This window comes from Anas acuta, chromosome 2, assembly GCF_963932015.1.
Source record: "Anas acuta chromosome 2, bAnaAcu1.1, whole genome shotgun sequence".
NCBI lineage: Eukaryota > Metazoa > Chordata > Aves > Anseriformes > Anatidae > Anas > Anas acuta.
The window spans coordinates 45,833,895-45,855,341 of record NC_088980.1 but is presented as its reverse complement, the minus strand read 5'-3'; the positions used below and the strand labels follow the sequence as shown (position 1 = coordinate 45,855,341).

The 21,447-nt window shown below is 41.2% G+C and overlaps 1 protein-coding gene across 2 annotated transcripts; it reads right to left on the bottom strand.

Annotated features, from left to right (window-relative positions):
- Window positions 1-3,556: 3,556 nt before the first annotated feature.
- Window positions 3,557-13,249, bottom strand: LZTFL1 (leucine zipper transcription factor like 1). Of its 2 annotated transcripts, none has more exons than XM_068674624.1 (10): window positions 12,954-13,249; window positions 12,439-12,563; window positions 11,591-11,785; window positions 11,040-11,100; window positions 10,456-10,524; window positions 8,896-8,961; window positions 8,685-8,762; window positions 5,868-6,041; window positions 5,285-5,388; window positions 3,557-4,526 (listed from the first exon to the last, which is right to left on the bottom strand). In XM_068674624.1, the coding sequence occupies exons 1-10, from the start codon at window positions 12,954-12,956 to the stop codon at window positions 4,508-4,510; spliced, it is 894 nt and encodes a 297-aa protein (XP_068530725.1). In that variant the 5' UTR covers window positions 12,957-13,249; the 3' UTR covers window positions 3,557-4,507. The 2 variants fall into 2 exon arrangements, with proteins under 2 accessions (XP_068530725.1, XP_068530726.1); XM_068674625.1 differs by lacking the exon at window positions 12,954-13,249 and adding an exon at window positions 12,809-12,930.
- Between the last annotated feature and the right edge of the window lie 8,198 nt (window positions 13,250-21,447).

Sequence of the window (21,447 nt, the reverse complement as noted above, 5' to 3'; positions counted from 1 at the left end):
GAACAAGTCCAAGGACTCAGCTTCCTTCCCCTGTCTAAATGTGGCTTTTTTTTTTTTTTTTTCCCGGGCCAGAACTGGGCACCTTTCAGGTCCCTTTTATGAATAAAACCCACTTGCCTGTGTCAGCATCCATCCTCCAGCACCAGCGACGTGCTCACATGGCTCCAGCACCCCATCGGGCACTGGCAGAGCTGAGACAAGTGCCCAGCTGTGGACATGGGGGAGAACTCCAACCACAGGACATCTGGACGCAAGCCCAGACTGCAGGACATGCCGAAAACAGCAGACCAAGTCCAGGTGAAGCTTCCCCAAGAGGTTCTCCATGAGAGCTCGCAGCCCACCAGGCTCGGTGTAGGTGGTTGCCTGCCTCTGTGACTTGCTGACCAGCCACAGGTGGTAGCCAGGTCACAAAGTGGGACAGCTAGCCCTGGACATACATCACGTGGATAACACTGAAGTCTGCTGGAAGGAAAAACCTGAGGCAATTTTAGGGCCAAAAGCTACTAAACTGAAGGACAGACTGAGAAGCTTCAGGTATCACTAACTATCCCACATCAAGAAAACTGTTGCAAGTTATTAAAAAATAAGTGTCCCTCACTGCCTGTGGGATTAATTACAGATGATGCTTAAATCGTGCTGTGGGATTTATTACAGACGATAAATAACTGGCAGCTTTCAATAGCACACAGGAAGGAGAGCCTTAAAAATAGCACATCACCAGCACTTGGGATGCTTCTGTGTGAATAGATTACAGCTACTGATGAGCATAATCAAGTTAAACATTTCCTTGGCTCTGTACCTCCTTCCCATTACATTTCAAACTAGTTTACTAATGGACGTGGGAGGGTGTGCAGGCACAGAGGTGTGCCATCCTCAGCTCGGGTCGGGCCAGATCAGGAAGTTCAGATGCAATGAAATGAATCACTGCCTCTCATAAATGCCAGTCTCACAAACAGCTCGGGTTCTTGCTGTAGGATTTTCCACACATACCTCAGGAAATCGAGATGCTATTTCTGATGCCAGTCGAGATTTTATCTTCTGTAGGTTTCCTTCCTTTAGGTTGGGTGAGGACTTTTGCTTTATCTGGAGGAACGGAGATAAGTCTTTAATGGATAAGCAAGAAACGTTGATCATTTCATTGGTCATGTTAAAGGATGATTATTAAGAGCTTTTTTTCCCCCTGTATATCACAAATTCAGGAGTGTGTGGCCTGGGGGAACAGGTGAAAAACAGGAGGGGTTCATCCCCAGAGCAGGCTAGGGATGGCAAGACAACTGCCCCATGTAAACCCAATCAGAAGGTGCTAAACGAAGCAGAGAATCCCATTTCTCACTGAAGCAAAACTGGAATTACTTAGCTGAAGGTACCAACTGAAAATCCTCGTCTTTTGTCTCTCCATCTATGGTAGCACGTCCTGTTGTTTCTTCACTTCATGAGAGAAAAAGAATCCCAGTGGATTTCCAGATCTCTGACAGCCCGTCGGCTGTGACACCGCTGGCTGATTGCCCCAGGTGTAGCTGGAGAGTATGGTTATTTCCCTAAGCAGTCATTAGGACTGCCGGATTGCAATCGTTCCTCCTGCTTATCACTACTTCTTGCTGCTTGGTTCCAAACTGTAGATGATGCCCTTGAGGTTGGTACTCTGAACACTTACACCCACCCCATTAATCACCCTGAAACCATTCTGCACTACCTCAGTCTCCAGAGATCGATAATGTAAAGCATCTTTATGGAGGCCTTACACCCAAGAAAATACACCTGACAAGAGGCCTTCTTTTCACTTTCATGGTTTTTTTCTAGCACCACAGCTCTCCATCTCTTGACTGAATTTATTTTTAGGGTATTTCCTCCAAGAAGGTGTACTCAATGCAGTTCTGCTTCGGAGAATTGAACCTAGTTCACCCAGCCCTCAGACCCATCCTCTGAAAAACTAAATTGCCTTTTTTTATTTTTTAAATTTCTTTTTAAAATTTCTTACCTACTCACATGCAAACCTATCCTGAAATGACATTAAATCATTTTTAGTGTTTTTTTAAAAGGCTTGCACTCCTTGCACAGCTTCAATTTTTTTGATCTCGATCCATTCAGCCACCTTACACCCCAAGATGATTCGTGTTCGTTTCCTGGGGCAGAAAGAACCAGTTGCCTGCTTTGACAGCATTTGCTACCATGCAGAAAACAAGAGCTGCCCTTGGGAATACCAGAAGTTGGAAATCGAACAGAGGAATCTCAAGAACTTTTGGGCTGGATTAAAAAATAAATAAATTAAAAAAAAAGTAGGTGCATGGTAGAGGATTGTGCTTTTCTCAAAATCAAGTATGTGGGAAGCATCCAAATTGCAGCTGCCCTGACGTCAGACTGCAGCATAGGTTTGTTGGTTGGCTGTCATGGTCAACACCAGCAAAGCCGAGCTGCCTACATTTAATTCCTGTAGAAGACACTCTTCAGTTTGCAAGCAAAACACAGAAAACAAACGAACGAAAGCAATCAAAGAAAAAGAGTTCATTCCTGCAGATCAGCTGCTTATGGAGAAATTTTCCTTTTTAATATTCGCTTCAGGCATAGCTTGGTAACTAACAGCTGGAGTGGAAAAAAATGGATGATGCCTACTCGAGCAGTATAATAAACTTCCAAGAACAAAAGCAAATAAAAGCAATATTAGAATTTACACTATGGGGAAGTAAGTGAAGTTTTAGACATGTCAGACATGATCAGGAGAGGTTCACATGTCATCTCCATCTTCAAAACACCATGCCTATCTCAACAAAAGGAGAATCACTGTTGGATAATGCTCCAGGTCTCCTCTGACAGCCCAACAGATGATGTATGTTTATCTAGAGCTCCAAACAAGACCTTTCACTTAACCATTAGCGATACAAATGACAGCAATCACACTAATCTCATACTCACTAAACTGGCAATCAGCAAGATATGTAATCAAAGTCAGTGTTTCGATTTTGCACTGCACAGCTCTCTCTGAGATTTGCCTTATTCCTTTGAAGAGATAACAAGGTCTGTAACTGCGCTAGCCTATGGCCAACTCGTTAATTATTGAGACTGAAATGGAGAGCATATGTGCTTGTTGAAATGGTTTCTAACCAAATACCAAAGGAATATCAGAGATTCAATAGTCTAGCTAAGTCAACTGCCAAGGATTCACCAGAAAAGAGCCTTGCTCCACCCTTTGCTTGTCATTTTAGAAATAGTAACAGATCTTGTTAGAATTAGTTTCATTACAAAGCAAAACACAGTATTCACCCAGACAAGCCATCGTGTTGGTGTCAACATAATTGCCGTGAGGAAACAAGCCAGGAAGCTCTTTGGTACATCCCTATTAAGAACATAACATTTTTGTGACTATACAAAGAACAAAATAATCTCTCCTGAATTTAACTGACCTTGCACGTGGAGCACATCATCCCACAAAGCCCTGCTGTCATACTACATCAATAGTACTTTCTACAAATATTTAAAAGATATATAAGACATTAATGTGAAAAACAAACAAACACAAAACCAACAGCAACAATAACAGAAAAACCCCTTAAATATGAGATGTTTGAAAACATACTGGTTTTATTTGGAGAAATATACAACATACATCTGAACAGAGAAAGACGAACAAGTAAAACGCAGTATTAAGAGGCTGCCAGATAAATTCAAGGCAGAGGATTACAAATAAAAGACTTTGAGAGAAGTAAACTGTTTTCTGGTGAGGTTACAAATAAGGAGGTGACAATACCTAAAGTAATGTATTTCCTGAGAAAGCTGCTCCATTAGCAACTTCCTCGTGCTTTTTCAGATGTTCATCTTAACATTGAGAACATCGGAACAATCAGAACCGGTATTCCAATGTTCACAATTGTTTCAAATAATTTAAAGGGAAAGATCATAGCTCCAATAAGTGGTTTTATCTGAAAGGGTCTAGTGCTTCTCCTGAAAGCATATTTACCTCACCCAATGAGTACCGTCTAGCCAAATGTTACTGGTCACATTTTGTTAAGGGCTCAGCTATTCCGTGTGAAACAATGCTATGGAATCAGCATGTTTCTTTCTTTTTTTCCTACTGTTTACTGTTACTGATGCAATTTTCACATATAATGCCGCTGCATGGCTATGTGAACTATACAAACATAACTCGAGTTTTCACCTCAGGGACAACAATATAAAAACCCTGGTGCTTATTTTTATTTTTCTTTTCTTAACAAAAATAAACTCCTTTCTTTGTAAAGAATTGTCTCAGTTCTTCAATAAGTTGCTGTTTGCTATTTCTCAAGGAATGTCAATGGTTAATTAAAAACACGACTACATAAGCTAATAGCTATAAATTGCAAATCTGTAAGGAAGTAAGGTAGAGGTTTCAGCATCCTTTTTAGTATCAATAGGAAGTTATTTTAAGCACTAGAAACATAGAATAAACCATTCAAAACAAAAATTGTTAAAAAATAACGCCAGTCTATATCTTCTTTCTATGGCAGCTTTTGATAGATCAGATGTTTCTGGTATCTCAGTCTTCTGGCTCATATCTAAGGATGAAAAAATAAATAACAGAATAGAAAATAGTCAAAGAGACATTTTACCTCTAGAGAACATACAAAACCCAAGTAATGAATTACTCCCATTAGCGATGCATTCCTGTCAAGGTGCACCACATGACTCAGGGGACAGACAAACGCGTATACTTTCCAGACTACCTTCTCCTTTTAATATTGGCCAGTTTACCAAATAGTAGAATGAGAGAATGAACTGGAATGTACCCACAAACCCCAAAATACAGGCAGAAGTTTAAAGTTCCACCTCTGTCCTCCTCCAGGCATCAACACTGTCAAAGCTCACTTGCCACTTGCAGAATGACCCTATCTGGGTCTTCTACCCAATACAAGGGACAGGTGTATCCTGATTTATCCAATATGAGCCTAACCATGCTTCCATACTATGCACTTCCCATTCCCGTAAGGAAGTGTGGAAGAAAAAAGGTAAAGCTGGTACATCTCCCTTCTGTATCTCTGTGTCTAGGTTCTGGGGGCTTTCCTACTGCACTCGCTAATGTTTTGTATCCCCTCCTTACTACATTACTTGTTAGGCAATAGCTAAGATTGCAGGCACAGTTCAGTCCCACTTACCTTACATCCATTAAAAGGACTGGCTTGTCAAAAATCAGGGAACAGCCTACTAGAAATTCTTTTTAAGGGGAAATTTGCAGTCTGCTTTAGAGACAGTACAACAACAAAAAATAGGAGCAGAATACGGATCCTGTTTGGACAGATAGAACAGCACCACTTACTTGGAAAGCCTTCGACGTAGATCCTTTATCTGTTCATTCTTCTTAGTAAGAATTTCTTTCATGTTGCGGTAAGCAGCTGTTTGCTGAAATTTCTTCTCTAACTCCTACGTGGTAATAACACCAACATATTATTTGAATATTATGAAAACCATGCTAATACACTTCTTAAAATATGACCTTTTTTCCCCCTCAAGTTTCAGAATAGCAGTTCTATACCTTATTCAAATTTAGATGAAATCAGCTAGTAGATTCAGATGATATTACTGGGACAGACAGAGCAATACAAGCTTCATTTTCTATGGAAAGCAGGCTAAAATCTTCTGAAGACAGGGAACACAATCTTCATTCAGAAATGACTATGCGGACAAAGAGGCAATTTTAAAATATTCATTTCATTGCAACCACACAGTTAGTTGTGGCTTTGCTATTCTACATGTAACATGTTTTCCAAAGAAATAACAAAAATACACTAGCACCAGTGTGACCCAGTAAACACTGTATCTTATAGCATGTGCTTTTTAATTTACTAATCAGGTAAAAAGTGAGTAAGGAGCTCATCTTTACATTACAATGAAATGCCAACCTTCTCAGCTGTGGATAGCTGATCCTGAAGCTTAAGCAAGTCATGCTTTGTCGTCACCAAGTTCTCTTCCAGGGATTTTTGGTTTGCAGTAGAATCCTTCAAAGTCTTCTCTAACTGGCATTTCAAAGCTGCCACTCTGTTCTCAAGTTCAGTGATATCCTTGTTTACATTTGTCTTCAAAAGAAGAAATATTTAAAATATGTTAAATGCAAGAGAAGAAATATTAAAAATGCCAAAAGCAGAATTCCACCTAAAATAGGTACATCTTAATTTTTATGATGTTTACTCTTTTCCTGTAAAGCCTAAACTAGAAGCGCTTTAATTAACAAAGTTATTTACCAAAGTAAGTGAACTAATGAAGTTAGTTAAAGCACTAGAGAATTTCTAACTTAACAAATGTTAATAAATGCATTTTAAAGATAGTTCCTCTGCCCTGCTGAGATTTCATGATCTCATTTTACTTCTATAGGCGTTAAGCAAAACCACATGATGAAGCACATCACATGAAGGTTTTCACCATACAGTAAGTTACATAGTAAGATTAAAACAGCATCTTTAAGGTGTTTTTAAAGTGGGTAACATATCACAGCTGTTTTAAAAGCCATTAGGGTAATGCTTTGTAGGAATGGATGAAAATGTTAAGGATCATATTATTAATCAGGTACCAATACTGTACTGTTCTCGGATGAAATACAAGAAGAGCCTCCACAGTTGCTTGTGAAGCAACTTTACTTTTTCCTTGTGAGGTGAAACAACCCAAACTCTTCTAGCAATCGGTCCTGGGTCACAAAACATTATATTAATGTAATTATTCTATGGATTTCCATTTAAAAAAAACCTCTCTCAGGAATAAAAACTGAACTTCAAACTCTCAAAAGTCTAATGACTCAGGATGAGGCCAAACCACTGGCACCTTAAAAAGCACAAAACTTGAGAACGAAGGCAGTTCTGCTCCTTTGTCTATGTTGAGTATGTTAGTATGTATAGCATAGATCCCCATCTACTCTGACTGTAACACTGAAAAAATTGCACAAAAATTCTAAATCCTCATGCTAGACTGACCCAACAGAGTAGTTGCTCCCCAAGTGTGGTCCACACTTGGTCTGTGAAATCATATTAATCTATTAAAAAATAGAAAATAAATTAAACAAAGTCTGCTGAGCTAACAGCTAGTCCTTAAAAATGTGGTTTGGTACTCATGACATGTTTGCCTAAAGAGTTTGAGAATTACCGCTTAATGTACAACTGGGTTCTTATGATTTTATTGACACCCATCTTGTAAAAATATGAAGAGAAACCACATAAAATTGAGCATGTTCTCCAAAAAACTAATACATTCATTGATTAAATACAGTTGTATATATCTATGCTGTATCTACTAGCTAGTTTCAACCACATATACATGCCCAGGGAGAGACAAAGCGCTGGAGAAGAAGATGACAGATCATAGAGAGAGCAAGTTAGAACATGAAAGCTGTAGATAACTCAGTCACCACCCTGACATTCAGGCCAATTCATATTTAACCAGAAAAGTAGGATGAGATTTGCTTCCAATCTTTTAAAACTACAAGCACGATTATCCAGGATTTAATAAAACCCTCTAATATTAAACCTTTCATAATTTAAGGATTAACAAAACAGATAAAATATTTGTCTGAATGACAAATCAAGTTCCCTATTAAATACTATTATTGAATACAGATTTTGGAAGTTACTAGATACAATTAAAACATACTAAGAAAGCCAAGTACATACCATAAACCAATTAGAAAGCAAAATGAAAAGAAAGCAGGATTAAAATACGAAAATTAAAGTGAAAAATTTTATGATACTGAACTTAGCTTCAAGTCTGTAAATATGGCAGGAATTAAAAAAAATATTCTCAAAACAATGACATTACAGCGTCTGGTTTGTCTCTATACAGTTAAGTGTGACAAATGTTTGAAATAATTAGTGTTTTCTTTTGCCCCACAAACAAACAAGCAAATAACCAGATTAAATAGGAAGAAAAACAAAAAGTATTTGTTAATGCAAACGTTGCTCTTAAGAATATGAACTCTGGAATACTATTCTCTGACAGTATTTGGAATAACACTTCTGATAACAACTCATCATGGTCTATGTGACATGAAATATATGTCATAAAATAAGCTAACATACTGGATTATCTGCTAATTGACAGACCAGCAGGAACACGACAATGTCAGCAGGAACGTGACAACACTAACCTGAAGTTTTATATCTGCCATAAAAGAAACATGGCATACAGACCTACTTTTCAGATGTACTGGCAACAGTTGTGTTTGTTTAACACAGGGAGTGGGGTGGAAATTACAGAATCATTTAGGTTGGAAAAACCATCTAAAATCTAGCCCAAACTTTAACCCAACACTGCCAAATCCACCATTAAACCATGTCCCGAAGGTCTACTTCTACATGTTTTTGGGTACCTGCTGGGATGCTGACTCAACTACTTCCCCTATTCCAATACTTCATAACCTTTTCAGTGAAGACATTTTTCCTAATAACCAACCTAAAACTCCCCTGCCACAACTTAAGGCCATTTCCTCTTGTCTTACCACTTGGTGCTGGGGAGAAGCGCCTGAACTCCACCTCGCTATAGCCTCCTTTAAGGTAAGAGAGCAATAAGGTTTCCCTGAGCCTCCCCTTCTCCAGACTAAACAATCCCAGCTCACTCAGCCACTCCTCCTAGGACGTGTTCTCTAGACCCCTCACCAGCTTTACTGCCCTTCTTTGGACATGCTCCAGCGCCTCAGTATCCTTGTAGTGAGAGGCCCAAATCTCAGTTATATTTACCTTTTGATCTCCCTGGATCATCTGTAAATCCTTCAGTGACTTCTCCAGTTTGGACTTCTCATCTAATGCAGCTGTAGCCTGTGATACATTGAAAAATAAATATATTTTAATTGAAAACTTTGAAAAATTAAAAATAATAGCCATGGAACTCTTATTTTGATTTCTTTAATATGTAAACAGCATTAAGTACCCAGACTTACAGAAAATTTACCTGTGTTTCTATTGTCCTCAGTCTGGTCTTCAGCTTTTCATTTTCTTCTTGTAGACAAGCAACCGCCTTTGAGCAAATAAAAAAGAAAGTTTGTGAACAGGCTTGTGCTAGTTTGAATTTTCCAAATATTTCCTAGGCTATTTTCTTCCTTGAAAACAAGCAGGCTTGTAAATGCTCATAAAAATGACCTTGCTGATAAGGACTCCTGATTACCTCTTAAAGCCTATCTTGCAAATTATTGGGTTTTCTGCCTCAGTCAGCAAGAAATTTAAGTCTCCAGTTCTACTGTAATCTACAGAACCTCTCATTTAAATTTAGCACGTGTTTTACTGAATTGGGATTAGCCAGTTCAGCATCTTTTGAGTATCAAGATCCTCAATAAACCAAATTGCATGTTTAGAGATGAAAATCTCATTGCTGCTTCTTGCTTGTATTTTCATTCAACAGGCAGCTAAGAATTTATTTATGGTTCCTGTTTCAGAGAGACAAATACCAGGTTACCTCAGATTATATTCTGTGTCACATGAAATCACAGAATTGTAGAATCATTATGGCTGAAAAAGACATCCAAGATCATCTGGTCCAACCATCTCCCTACAACCAACATCACCCACTAAGCCATGTCCCTAAGCGTGGTGTTATACATGTATAAAATAAGTGTGTTTTATCAGTCAGAATAAATTCACTGCACTTTTTGGAAAAAAAAAATCATCGGATGTATGTGCTCTACAAAAACCTGTTGTGCAACAGATTTTTAATTTATTTTTGAAGAATAACTACACTGAGTTATAACACACATTTAAGATGAATGTTTTAACTATTTTACAAGGAAACAACAACTTGATTGAGACACTGTACTTGACAGATCATTTGGAAATGCAGGTTAGAAGACAGAAAACACAACTCCTCACAAGATTTCTGGATTCCCCATATATTAAAAGTGTATTGTAAGAAATGTAAGGCATTTTAAAAACAGCTTGATTGTACTAAATAAGTTCAATACATAATACAAGCAATTGAAAACATTAGTATAAGAAAGTTTCTAATTATTCTGAAATTATTTAACAAGTGGGAAATCAGACATTTACAAAATTATTATAGGAGGAATTTAAGCTATTAACAACAACAATAACAAAAAAGACTGCATGTAACAGGATTGACTTCCAGTGACAAAGAGCATGTCCAAAAACCTAACAGCCAGATAAAAATTTTAATTTATTTCCTTGCTGGAAAGCCAGCCTCATAAAACAAATTATTTACTGGTTTCTACTAATTAAACTCATTCATGGAAAAATAAATAATTACAAAATGTCTTTACAAAATGAAGTTCAATATTGCAATATATGTGAAAGGCTGTAATTACACAATAAATAGATGATGTTTTACAAAATTAGTTTATTACCATTTTGCTTTACATTCTGTGGTATGTTACATTGACATTAAAATAGTGACAGGGACATTACAGACACACCACTGTAGAGTATGTCCAGAGTATTTCCAGTTCAGTTGAATAAGCAGAACAATCATCAACTACAACTGTGTCAAGGGACAAATCCTTACCTTGTTTAGCAGCTCTGACCCACCTTCATTTATTGGAGCCAGTTTTGGTTTAATGAGATCTGCACTGGGCTAAAGAAATAATAAATGTTAAAAAATTACATTACACAGAATTCTAGGAGAAACAAAAGTACTCATTTAGTCTGTAAAATAACAAATAGTCAACACAAACAAATGTCTGTCTAGTTAATTTTTTATTGATACCTTGGCTCCTAAATTACAGACACCACTTCCAGCTAAACAAAAATACTACATATAGTCAGAAAAGGATTGTGAACTTGAGTTTATAGAAGACTACCCATGCTGCAATAACCAAAAGACTAAAAAGTTAAGAAAAAAAACCTAAATATTTAAATGTTTGTAAGAGTCAAAAATATAAACAGAGGTCAAAATAATTTTAATTCTTACTTTAAGTGTTCAAATACGTATTAACTAAATATGTATTTATGCTACAAAACAAATAAGATGCATTGCTAACCACACAAGGTAAGTCAGAGCCACACCCAAGATGCAGCACTAAAATATTTCAAACATCTGTCATGACATCACTTGGCATTTAATTATAATACTTTAAAATAAAACTGTACCTTTTTGTTTGAAGAAGTAAACTCTGACTTTTCAAATTCAGCAACTTGTTCCAACAGTTCTCTTGAAACAAAAACAAAGGAGGCATTTATTTACTAAATGAACTATGCTATGAAACGCATTTTACCAGGCTGATGCTCATTATTGCTTATCAGATTCCCCTTAGAAGTACAAGATGAAATCCCAAGCAAATGCAATAAATGCTACAGATAACATCGTGCAATGGTAGGGAAGATGCATTAGAACTGCAAGACTTGGCATCCTTGATTTAAATATAACCTGCTTAGACAATATGCTTTTTAGTCAAATCCCACTAGCTGCTCATAATTGATGAATTAATCAAGTAGGAACATTATCAATAAAAGCATCTTCCTGACAAATTTGAAAGCATCGTATATCTCACTAATTTATAGATAAGAAGTCTTGAAATTAACTTCTCATTGATAAAATAGGAAAAGAGCAGGTTTCTATGGTTAGGAAAAGAATGCAAATAATCAACATTTGGGAGTTTTCTTATTACTGAAAGACATTTTATTTAGCCCAATATAGTTACCGATTCTCCAGTTCAGAGATGTCTGTCTGTAACTTAAGGTACCATTTCTCAGCCTGTGCAAAGAGCTGGCGCAGAAGCAAAACATTGGTGTAAGTTGTATTTATGAGCTCGGACTCCACTTCGCTGTGTACAACAGTCTGCAGCCCATCCAGCATGTCTGTCACCTCATCAACTGTGAAGGTCTCCTCAACAAGTCTAAACAGGGAAGTTAAGGTGAGTCATATATGATCAAAATAACAATTTTGTGATGTTGTGAGACCCTACTACACTAGGTATCACTTGTAGATAATGCAATGTCCTCCTGAAAACATCCCCTGTCAGTAGTTATTAAACAACAGTGACATTAGTAAATGGTTGTTGCATTTAAATTTTATCTTGTTATCATTAAAAATCACGAATACTACTTCCACTATAGCCACGCATCAAATTTACACATCAGAAATAAGATATAAAGAAATGTCACTCTGTCTATCTCTGTTAATTCCCCAGAATCCAAACAACTCAATATTAAAAAGAACTGGCTTGTGACATTTGGGAAGTGGTGGAGTCACCATCCCTGGAGGTCTTTAAAAGACGTTTAGATGTAGAGCTTAGGGATATGGTTTAGTGGGGACTGTTAGCGTTAGGTCAGAAGTTGGACTCGATGATCTTGAGGTCTCTTCCAACCTAGAAATTCTGTGATTCTGTGATTTGGAAAAATTGGGTCTTTCTTCCTCAGTAGGAATACACAAATGTAAACTGCGCAGTCACCCATAAAGCATTTAAAGCTGCAGTTGTTTCCAACAGATCCTGCTCTGTTCTTGCTCCCTCCACCTTGTAATGTGGAATCCAGAGCCCCTTTGTGGTACCTGCTGTCCTTAAGGTCCTGAAAGCAGGAGTCCACTGTTTTGAGGCACAGGCCACGCTTGAAACGCGCGAAGCGCATATAGCTGATGGCTTCATTCTGGTGGTGCTCATTGAGGCCCAGCTCTGCCTGCAGACACAAGGACACGGGATATAAGCACACAGGTAAGGGTGTTGAAAAGGACACGGGATATAAGCAGACAAGTAAGGACACTGGAGCCTTGATTTTGTGGCAAGTTCGATACAATTTAACAATTTCAGCAACCCCTTCAGCTTACTTTGTTGCGCATGTTGTATTTTATTGTAGTTTCAATACACACACATCGATAAATAGACAAATAAATAAAAATGACCATAACTTTTGCCAAGAGTTACCTCCCAACTAGATCCTGCGCTCGCTTTCAAAGGATTATTGTATCGTTATTGCATTGGTTATGTTAAAAACTGACTAAATTTCCCTGTGTGACCCCCACACGCCCGGGTGCTCCCCAGGTGCCCCGGGCCGGGCCCCGCTACTCACCATGGCGACGCCTCGGGCGCTGCGGGGCGGCCGTTGGGCGGGCCGGGCTGCCTGCCCGTTGCCATGGCAACAGAGCCCGGCCGGCGCCCGCGCCGCGCTCCTATTGGCTGCGGTGCGTTGACGTCACTCTCGGCGCCCGCTTCTCCTCCCTGCCCCTGCGCTGCGCAGCCGCGTGCGGCCGTTTCCCCGGGCAACCGCCCGGCCGGCCCGGCGCCATCTTGGTGCGCCCTGAGGGGGGCGCTCCGCGGGAGGAGGGGGGACGGGTGCTCCTTGTGGTGCTGTTTTATTGTTTTGTGTTTTTTAATGCCATCTGGAAATAAAAAAAAATAAAAATAAAAAATAAAATAAATAATAAAATAAAAAATAAAAAAGTTCTGGCTTTGGAGTTGTTGGCTTCTCTCTGTTTCAGAATAGCGCCCAGCCCGCTCGCTAATGAGCACAGGAGAGGTTAAGCACGCAAATGGCGTTGTGCGTGCCCTCTGCTGTGTCAGGTGCCCTGAAGATGTGAGAAATGCTGTCCGAAATTTGGGTCTGAAATACCGAGACCAGTAGCAGTGAGCAGGAATACCATTCTACATCTACGCCTCTGGCACCACTCTGTCCCTTGGTTAAGTCGGTCATGCCCTAAATTCGGCTCAGCCAGCAGCTGCATGGTGTTGCTGCCGTGGTAGGGGATGGACAAGCGTTATCCCTCACCCCAAACCTCTTCCACATCACAAGTTGCCTGGGGGACCCTGCTGGCAGAGCTGTGCCCAAGTCACCCCGTGGTCCATGGTCCAGATGTGACCCTGCCTGGATTGGGGAACAGGGGGCTCTGCTCCCTGGTTGGCACCTACCCGAAGCACAGCCGTTTCTGTTGCCCCATTAGTAATATGATCTGTAAAAATGCCTGTCCTAGAGGACGCTTTTAATCCCAGTTAAATCATATGGCTAAGGAAAGCCAAGCCATCAGGCTACAGGAGACTGTAGCTAGAAAGAAGGTTGACCTGTCGCCAGGTTTCTCTCCTGGCTGCAGAAGACAGATTTTGCCATGCACCACAGTGTGTCCTGCTCATCCTCTGTCTCCTAACTTGCTTTGCTGACTGCCATATCACCTGCTTGTATGAGCATCTGAGGGACAGAAATCCTGGTGTTTGGGTGGAGATGAGCAAACTGAATGGGAGGTTATAACAAAAAATTAAAGTGGGTATGAATTTGGGAGCATCCCAACTGGTGAACGGTTCTAAGTGCCCCGTTCTGCACTGTCATTTTTACATTCAGTGTTAGTGCATGGCATGTTGCAAATTTCGTTTCATTTGGCTCATGTTGCTGAAGTAATCCTGCTGAAAATTAATTCATCTGATTCTCTACCTAGGTAACACTGATACCACTCCGATGTGACACAGACCGAGATCCAGTCATCTGCTGAAGTCTCTTCTTACCAACCCACACTAAATTCTTGCCTCAAACAAGATTATTAGATCTTAAATATAAATTAATAGCTCTTATACGAAAGAACCTGAAACTGTTAAGGAACTTTGTTTATAATGTTGTGGTGTTGGACAGATGTATACGTGATGGTTAGCACTCACTAAAACTGAAACCTGGACACTCCTTAGTTTAGTTTTGCTTGTGCTCCACGACGCAAACAAACAAAGCCAAAGCAGCAAACAGAAATCACAATGATAATTATCTTTAAAACCAGATAAAAGATACAATGATGAAATTAATTTTTTTTTCCCAGCAACAATAATATGTATGTGGATTCAGATATAAAGACTTTGAAACATTTTAGAAAACTTGAAAGGATCAGTCTTATTCATATGCAAGCTTTAAAAATCACTTTTAGTGGGCTTTATTTATGGGTGATAGTCTGTTAACACAGCATTTTTTTTCTCAGTATCTTTGCACAGCAGCTTTAAAAAAAAAAACAATGCAAGTTCTACGATTTTTTTTTTTTTTTTTTGTAAAGTTTGTAGAAATTAGGTATTAAGTAGTCTGGTCTGTTTGTAACAATTATTACTAACACCTTTTAGTTCATATGAAATGCACCAGATTTGTCTGTGTTCTTTACAGTTTTTAAAATGTTTTTGTCTTCAAAACCCATTGTAATAATGAATACATTACTCCACTGACACAGTTGCACTTTCAATCTTTTTTAATTTGATGATGAAGAAATGAAGATACCTACAGATTAAATGCGTGTCCAAGACTACATAAAGTAAACCTCAGGGAGCTTCTGTTCCCTTGCTCTCTGTGCACCTCCCCAAGACAGTGGGGAATAATTACTCACAGGCTTGGATCTGTCAGTTGTCTACTGGGTCAGCCAGAACAAATTGCTGTGCTCCCGTTTTCTCTCCATAAAACAGGAATGACTCTGCTCCAGCACCCTGCAGAGGTGGTGTTTGGAAATATACTGAATTTATAAAAATGCTTTGAGATTCCCACATCAAAAGCACCTTGTATGTGCAAAGCATCTTACGATTTGTCAGTAGTAAGTGCTACCATTGAGGTTTCTGCACTTGTACATTACAATTTCAGTGTAATCAGGAAGTTTGCCTCCTTTCTGTGGTGCTAATGTTTATATTCCTGTAACGTTTTGGGGCTAAAATGGCAGGCTTATTTTAGCTATGCTATCTGCAGAGAAAAAGCAGCTGTCCTATCCCAGTATCTCAGCATGACACAAAGCATGGCTATGCTGATTAATGTATTGGGGAAGTTTCATATAAACACAATTTAAAACTCTGTTTCTCAACTTCTGTGTGCTTTCTTCATTTTTATTTTTTCCTTCAAAGTTGGTTTGCAGTGACGAAAAGATGCATGTAGCAGCTGCATTATTTTCTTATTATCATTTTTGCTTCCACTATTAATGATCCTGCACCAAGCCTGCAGGCTCTGTCTGGGCAGATGTGCTGGGCTCTTGGTTAGATGAAGAGGAGCTAACGGAGGGAGAGCAGAAAGCAAACTGCTGCAATGTGTGCCTACAGCCTGGAAACAGGAGGCAAAGAGTTATCCAGAGTTATATGTTTTTTTTTACTGGCTTTGAGTTTTCAATTACTGTATTTAAGTTTAGAGTTTTCAATTACAGACAACAAAGAGAATGAAGAGCAGAAGAAAAAGTGTAAAATGCATACTTCTACAACAACTTTACGGATTCCAGAAAAAGATCTGGACCTTCTGAAATCAGTGAAGCATCCTGTCAAAGTGGAGCAAGTGCAAAACAAAACAAAACAAAAAGGCAAAAACAGACAGAACAAAACAAAATCACATGTATGCTATGTAAAAGGAATAGCATCAGGGACAGTACTACAATTCTGCTGTCTAGAACATTAATGCATCCTTCCTTAGGCTATCTAATGCAGCTTTAGTCAGCTCATCTCATGTAAGGCATGCTGGAATTATAGGCACAGGCAATAAAAATGATCATATCCTTGGTGCTGCTTCCATAGGAAGAGAGGTTTAAAAAGAGTACTCAGTAGAGAAGTAAGTGAGTAAGAAACAAAATATATTGGAGGAATATATAAGTGGAAAAGGGTAGAGGAATATTAGTCAAAGGTGCACACTCTAGAACTAGATTCTAGAACTAGAATCCTGTATATAATGAGAGAAAGGAAAACTAGAGCTGATAAATAAAAACTTTTCCTATATAAAATGTCCCACTGATCTCATTGCTATAAAAAGATATCAAGATGATAAAGTCCCAGCTTTGTGACTACAATGATGATGAGCTGTGAGAACAGCTTCCAGCAGTAAACGTGGGTGGTAATTACTGAGCTCTCTGGCAGTCTCTTTTGGGGGAGAAAATTTTGGGAATTTTTCTATGTTGGTAAGCAAAATGCTCATTTTATATGCTGGGGATCTGCTGGGTGGTGTGAACAGAGCAACCAGCACTTCGTCTGTTAACATGGCTCTTCCTCCACGCTCGCCCTCCTCCAACACAGGGAGTTTCACAAGCTCTGTGTCTCATAACCACAGTGTGGCTTACTGAGCGGGTGGAGGATGTAGGAGAACCTATGAAGAATTGCAGAATGAGCTGGCCCTACAGCCAGTGCAGCCACAGATGTAACTTTACTCTCAGCAGGGCTCGCTCCTTTTATCTGGGAGTTCCCAAGTGCTTCAGCTGCTTCTTTCTGTGGGTAGGAGAGAAGGTGATGATCTCTCTTAAAAGTAACATTGCAAAAAGGAAAACAATGGACTATTTTGGTTGTCCGGGTTATAGCATCTGGCTCTGAAAAAGAATGAGTGGACAGCCATCGTGTGGTGTTGGGAACAAGCAGCCGGCCGTGGGGAAAGCGTGGGCTGCCCCCAGCAGGTATCTCCACCTAGTTTCAGCTGACATAGACTAGCAGAATGGTTTGGGTCAGAGGGGATGTTTAAAGATCATCCAGCCCAACATGCTGCTGTTCCTCGCATTCACAATATTCGATACACTAATAGCATTTTCTGGTAGTTGCCTTTTTTTTTGATCTTTGGGGTTCAAAAGCTTGTGGCTGTGTTTCAGCGTATTTTCCAGTCTAGGAGATAACTTTTCTCAGAGGACTCGGTGAGCTCCTGCTGTTCCAGAACCATGCAGTCTGAGCACTGATGTGCCAAGACACACGAGGTGCCTCAGCAAGTGAGTACCTCATAGAGTAAGAGGGCCATCAAACTTAGGACAAGGTCCCTTCCTTCAAGTACACCCCATCTGCTACACCTTCCCAGAGTCCTGCGTGAAGGCTCAATGATATGGTGTAGCACGGAGGGAAGCCAGAGACCTGTGCTCTCTCCCAGTGAAAGTAGTTCTCTAAGGAAGAGGGCAGAAAAAAGCCCAGATCAGTATTTTGATGTGCCTTCCTCCCTGACGTGAGACTTTAAACAGACATGGGTGTGAACAAGAAACCGCCTCATGAGTCTGGTTATTCTGATCGCCGATGTGCTGTGACCTACAGCGTCGTGTGGCAAGGTGTGTTGGCAGCCGTGGTCCCTGCTTTGCTGGTGGAGGCTCTCACTTACAGGCTGAAGACTTTCTCTCCTGGGGCACTTTCTCTTCGTGGGGGCACTACCACTTAAAGGCCAGAATGATGGAGGAACAGCTCTCCCCTGACTTACCCCCAGATCCTTTCTTGGGGCCTCACCTGAAGATATACCTTTTTTTTTCTTCTCAGAAAGAGAGTTCTGGCAACCTAGCAATGCACCAAATCGTGCATTATTGTGCAAAATGTTTATATTTGAAGGTTGTCTAGTTCCTTGTTGACATAATAGTGGCCTAAACTACTATGAAATGCTTCTCAGGGGTCAAAAGTTTAGGCCAAGGCAGAGGAGTGCAGATCTGAGTAAATGCTAAGAAAGTGGTGGCAACTGAAGTGAGTCATCAAGCAAATTTTTCAACTCAGTTCCCAGAGACCCACATTTTCACACTAAAAAGCATATATAAAGAAGGCAGAGACTTTCAGGACATGGTAAAGGTCGTTTTCTGGAGACAGCATCGAAGGCTGGTGATGATAGCAGTCCTTGAGAGCCACAGCCCAGACATAATTTCCACACAGCTCAGCTGCTCTGAGGATGGGAAGAACGATTAAAGAGAGCAATCAAAGCTTTTCTTTTGGGTATTTCTGCAAGTGGCACTTGGGAAAGGCTTTCCACATCCCATCCTCAGCTTTATGTCAAATAAAGGCTCTGGCTGAGGTCAGACCGAAGGTGGATGAGATGCCCTGTTTGGTTCCCCGTGACAAGGCTGCTAGCCGGGTGCACCCGAGGGATGGGGCAGGGGGTTTCTGGCTGCACGTACCGTGTTTTGTGGAGTCCCAGGGCCTCGCGTGTGGGACCAGGCTGACAGCAACACGGCCTGAGCTTCTACCTGCAACTGGGTCAGTAGGGGGAAGTCGTGAAAACATGGTGTAGCCTCAAAAGAAAACAAACCAAGCAGGTCATAAACATGTCAAAATTTACACCCGAACTCGCAAACGGTTTTGATGACTTTAATTACTCCGTACACCCGCTCTGAATGGCAATAACAACACTCCTGTTTGCTCAGTGTGGGGAACCGCAGCAAGCCCTGGCTCAGCATCTGGAGGGTGGCTGCAACGATTGAGGAGTGGGGAACAAACAGGGGCACGCTGCCGGTGCTGCGGGGATGGGCGAAACTGAGGCAGGGAGAAGTGAAGAGATTGCACAGGAGGTGAGAGACACAGCAAAGAGCACAGAGTCCAGGCCACCACACTCCTGATAAGATGCACTGCCCATAGATCTCTTTCCCTCTTGCTTTCTCTTGGCGTAATTAATGCATTGGGTTCATTACGGACTTCGGTGAGAGAACTAAAGCCTAGGATTAGAGTCCTTGGGCAGGCCCATGCCTTAGTGCACAGCCTGCATAAGCAAGTCATCAGATTAGGCTCTGTTGAATCTAAAAGGTTGTTCGCTCGCAGGCTAATGTTCGCCTCTTACTTGGGGAGGGGAAAATCAGTATTTTTTTCTGGAGAGGAGGGTGCATTTTAAGTCAGATTTAGTGTAAGTGCAGTACAGTTTTCTCTGTGAAAAATGAAACCTCGAGGTCAGCCTCAGAAGAGGGTGTAACCCCAAGCTTTGTTCCATTTCTGCAAAATCTTTCTAGCACCGGATCAGTGCATCAGGCTGAGCGCATCTCCGCCACTAGAATGCGGACTGGATCAGGAGTTTAAAACATCTCTACCAAGCTGCACCTTAAATTAAATGCCCTGGGGTTTGAAAGAAGACATAAGAAATGCTAATGTTCTTTATTTTTCCCACATACATTAAACAAATGAAAAAAAAAATCGATACTTCCGAGTTCTTTTGACAAGCATGAGCGTGATATGTTTGTGAGGAAGGCGGGGGTGCTTGCCCAATTTCATAACGATGTGAGCTGGAGGGAAACCACAAGGTTTGGTTTGGGGCTAATTATCCGTGGATGGCAGTAAGCAAGGATGTGAACAGGGAGCAGAGTCGTCAGAAATTTGGCAAGAAGATTTGTAACATTCACGCTGTTACACCTCAGTTCCCAGTGTCATGGGCAAAAATGCCATTGCTAATGGCAATAAATGGCACATGGCAGGAAAAAAAAAAGTAACCAACAAGATTAACAACGGCCCATGCTCTGTCCTAGAGATCTGGGGAAATGGAACTGGCTGTATGAGGCGGGTAGGTTAAGTCATTGCTGCTTTGAAGAATTAAGCACAATCTCATTATAATCACTAAAATTGAGAGGGCTCAGGTTCAAGGAAGGAGATCATGGAGGTTGTGGACATTAATTTTACACCAGAGATCTGCCTGTGGGCATGCCTTTATCCTGCTACAGTTAATGTCACCCTCCCAACCCTGCATTTCACCCATGGCCAATGTAGCTTGAATTAGGAGAAGCTCCCACGAAGCAGATCTCTGCCAGCCCATGGTATCCTGTGCCTGCACCCCGTGCTTTCCCCAGCAGGGCTCTGGGCTTAGCTGAGAGCTGCCCCCCCACCTCTGCTCTCCTATCCTAGTTATCCAAATGCATCTCCCCAGTCCTGTTCTCTCCTCTGAGGGGCTTCGTCTTCCAGCCACAAAACATCCAGGCACTGCGCCTGCCTTGGAGGCACCTCCTGAGGAAGCGAGCAGATTTTCTTTGCAGAAGAGCTGCCATCGCTTGCCTGCCATTTAACGAGTTTGTTCCAGACAGGCATCAGGCAATGCTGGCTCCTTCCCTGTGGCCACTCTCAAAAAAAAGCCGTGCTGATGCGGATGCTGAAGCGTGGTGCCAAGAGACCTCTGAGCCCAGCCCAAAGCCTGGTGCTGGTTGTTGCTGTCCCGCTGATTCCCTGGCCGGTAATCGGAGCTGAACCCGAACATAGGTTTGGAAATTTTGCTGGAGCTGGAGTGGAACCAGCACCAGCCACAGCTGAAAGCCGTCCAGCAGTGCATCAAAACCCATGGTGTTTGGGCTTCCTGTAGAGAAGGGAACTTGAATCATGATTTGCATGCCTGCTTGCTAGGAAGAAGACACGATCAACCACTTCTCCCTGCCTTCCCCCTCAAAGTTTTGCCTGCTGCGCTCCTCAGGCTGGCAGTGCCACGATGCACACCACAAGCCACACTGCTCTCACCCACGGTCCTGCCCCACGTCTCATCTATTTTCACCACCCACCTCGTGAGGTGGCCCTGCACCCACCCCGTGCACACCATGCCACCCCAGCACGGCTGGACACAACCTCTGGAGCTGAGGGCCAGCTCAGAGCAGGCAGGATGGGGATGGGACCCCCAGCTCCTCACTCCCCGGGCACACTGGTGGCTCCCCAGGGGGCCCAGTTCTTGGTTGAGGATTTCATTTTTCCCCCAGTGAATGTGTTTTCCCATCGGGATGAGGCCACGCTGGGAGCAGCCTCTGGTTTGCCCTGTGCTAGCTGGTGCATCTGAGTAGAAACTTGTGATAAGAGTGGTCTCTACTTTGCTACTGAAAGAGTTCACCAAAAAAAAAAAAGGAAAGAATTTTTTTTTTTTTTTTAATTGCCATCTGTGTGTAAGCCACCTAAACCATGCAAACCACAAA